This window comes from Limulus polyphemus, unplaced genomic scaffold (genome assembly GCF_000517525.1).
Source record: "Limulus polyphemus unplaced genomic scaffold, Limulus_polyphemus-2.1.2 Scaffold3511, whole genome shotgun sequence".
Lineage (NCBI taxonomy): Eukaryota > Metazoa > Arthropoda > Merostomata > Xiphosura > Limulidae > Limulus > Limulus polyphemus.
In genome coordinates this window covers 113,356-116,282 of record NW_013669121.1, presented here as the reverse complement: position 1 = coordinate 116,282, position 2,927 = coordinate 113,356, and the positions used below count along the sequence as shown (strand labels likewise).

Here is a 2,927-nt window from a genome sequence, read left to right as displayed (position 1 = left end):
TTCTAGAACTCATTACGTGTTACCAGCTGCTGTCGTAACAATGCGTTTTTGGGTAAACGTTAAGGAGTTCGTGTATAGGTTTTAGTAGTCATGAAATAATTATCTAGACTTAGATATACTTATAAGTACTAGTAGGCTATTTACTAAGCAAAATAAAAACAAAATTTGATTGCTTGTTTTAAAAATCTAATTTTTAGTATTCCAAAAGTACAGTGATTCATTAGTGACGTATTACATTATTTGGCATGGTTGAAAGCAGAATCCCCTATTACTCCATTCTTTGTAAAAATACACGGATGTGTCACTGGAAAACATACCAGATGCAAGCTCGACTCTTTTGTTCGTCATTACCACATGGACGTTTTTTTTTAAACTCAAATATTACTTAAGCTCATTATCAGGTAATATAAGGAGTTTACCTTGACATAAAATAAAGCAGCTGTATTCACCCGCAGCTCGCCACTAGAATGAATACTGTATTTCTGTTGAAATATTAAAATAATGATTAGACCTTCCATAAATAACCCTATGCGTTATTCAAAGCTCCGATTAACTTTGATTTATGCCAACCGGCTGATTTTAAAAATTTTTCTGGTGTGTTAGAAGATCTCGAGTTTTCTGTTTTGTTTTATCATTTTGTGCATTTGTGAAATCCATATCGTTGGTTGTGGTTTCATTGATATATAACAGCAGAAGTACAATAATGGTGTAAAAACATTTGAAACTTCAAATGTTACTTACTGAGATTAAACGTAACTGAACATTCTTGGGAAGTAACAGAAGCAATCATATATTAAACCTTTTATAATTACGCAGTTCGTTACATTTAAAAAAAATCTATGAACATCTTTTTCTTTCCCCAAAGATGTCAGATTAAAAAAGATTGAGTAAAACGTGTGTTATTAAATATCAAAATACGCCAATCAGAGATACGGATTTTTCTAATAATCTAAATCAAAAAAGTTTCTCAATCATCCAATTTAGCTAAGACAATTTGTATCACAAAAAGTGGATGTGATAATATACAAATGAATAGATAAGAAAAGTGAAAAGAAATTAATAAGTAAAATTAAAAATCTACACGACTTTCTTTGTTTTTCCAGCTATTAAAAATCCCAGCTGCAGTGAATACAACTACACTCTGGAGAATGTTCGAGGAAAAACTGATATTTTATCCTTGTTTCCTACTAAAGTTGTTAGTTGAAAAAAACCCATAAACCTTGGCACGAGTGTTTTCGCTGTGTAAACATAAGCTCTATTGTTGGATAGCAGTGCAATTATTGATGTTCGTGGTACATACAAACTACATATATATATATGGCAAGCACGCAAACTTTCACTGAAATCTACCCTTTTACACAGCAAGAATGGGTAACAAAAACCTTTTATTACTTATAGTGATATTGGTTTCTTGCTTCTCAATAGAGGAAGGTAAGACGATCTTTCGTTTAATCATCTGTTACTTCTTTATTGAGTATACATGTTTCAATAGTTACAGTTAGATAAAGCTTTTTGATTTGTGTTAAATATCGCATGTGATATTTTAGACTACAAACAAAATACTCTTTTTCTGATTTTTAAAACTAGTTCAATCTGTAACCGTTATCACAACTACGATATATTTTTGTTTCTAACAATGGCCTTATTTAGTCTATGGGACAAAGTACTTTGGCTTCATAAATATCATTGATAAATACACTATTTTAAAATTATTTAATAAAGATAACAAACAATATACTCACACCCCTCTTAATGTTAGAAAAATTATACTAAAACCTAAGTTATGGAAAGTTAATTAACAAATTGTAATATAGTGGTTATCTTAATTAGCATTAGGTTTGATATTATTTCTGGAAGACTAGATAGGTGTCAAACATTTTAATCAGAATTAATATTTGATAAAATATCAACACAGAGTTAAGAGTATAATAAAAATAAAATATATCTATGAAAAGGTGGAAGGTTATTTATTAGTTTTGACAATTAATTCTTATAATCTACCCAAATTACGATTTCATACAAAAATGCAATGCATTTAATAAACTGTTTTTAATTGACATTCGAAACTAATAACAGCCCTCCCTCCACAAACAGATGTTTAATTTTTGCTATCAAGCTGTTTTTAAAAGAAAACAGATAGCCATAGAAACGCGTTGTTGTAGCATTAATTCCATGTCTCTAACTTCACAGCTCAGCCAACTGATTGCACGGCCCCAAAAGACAGTGGGATTTGTTACGGATACTTCTTGAAGTATTACTATGAACCTCTCACTGGATTATGTCACGATTTTATATACGGAGGCTGTAGGGGAAACGGAAACCGATTCGATAGTGAAGCGGAATGTATAGCTGCTTGTTCAGGTGAGGAAATATTCTGTAAGGTGCTGTATATTGTTAGATATATTATATAATTAAGGCTTCTAATTACTCTTACTGGAACTTATGGGTGGAAAGGTAGTAAAAGAGAGGGGCATGACAGAGCTTAGCGGATTCTTGAAACATGATGATAAAGCTGGTGTGTTCAAATTCCTACAGAGACAATAAGACAGTTCTTCAGCAGTGTAAAGTGCAGAGTTATCTTCTTTGATACTTGTACTTAAAATGTCTTTATGGTTGATGTTAAGAAGAGAACCGGGGGCAGGTATCGCTGGTAGAACTCAGTTCACAGTCGTCTAGTATAGGAAACAATAACTCATTAGCTTTAAATTAAGACATCATCGTAATCTAATGTAATTAACGCAACAACATACAAAAAGTCTTTGTACGTTTTTCAGTACATTCTATGAAATCTGTGTTAAATTTGCTGTTATTTATTCAATATTTTTTTTGGCGATTTAAAAAGAAAAATCGTATTGTTGCGTCAGCGAGTCACATGACCACTATGACGCCACGTTTCTAGAACTATCTTGTTTCTTCATGAATGCTCT

The 2,927-nt window shown here is 31.6% G+C and overlaps 1 protein-coding gene across 1 annotated transcript in view; it reads left to right on the top strand.

The window, feature by feature from the left end:
* Window positions 1–1,313: 1,313 nt before the first annotated feature.
* Window positions 1,314–2,927, top strand: part of LOC106469483 (PI-stichotoxin-She2a-like) — a 5,263-nt gene continuing 3,649 nt past the window's right edge. Inside the window, exons 1-2 of the mRNA XM_013929982.2 lie at window positions 1,314–1,431; window positions 2,191–2,361. Coding sequence (XP_013785436.1) covers window positions 1,368–1,431; window positions 2,191–2,361 — 235 coding nt within the window. The 5' untranslated portion in view covers window positions 1,314–1,367. The remainder of the gene's footprint in view (window positions 1,432–2,190; window positions 2,362–2,927) is intronic.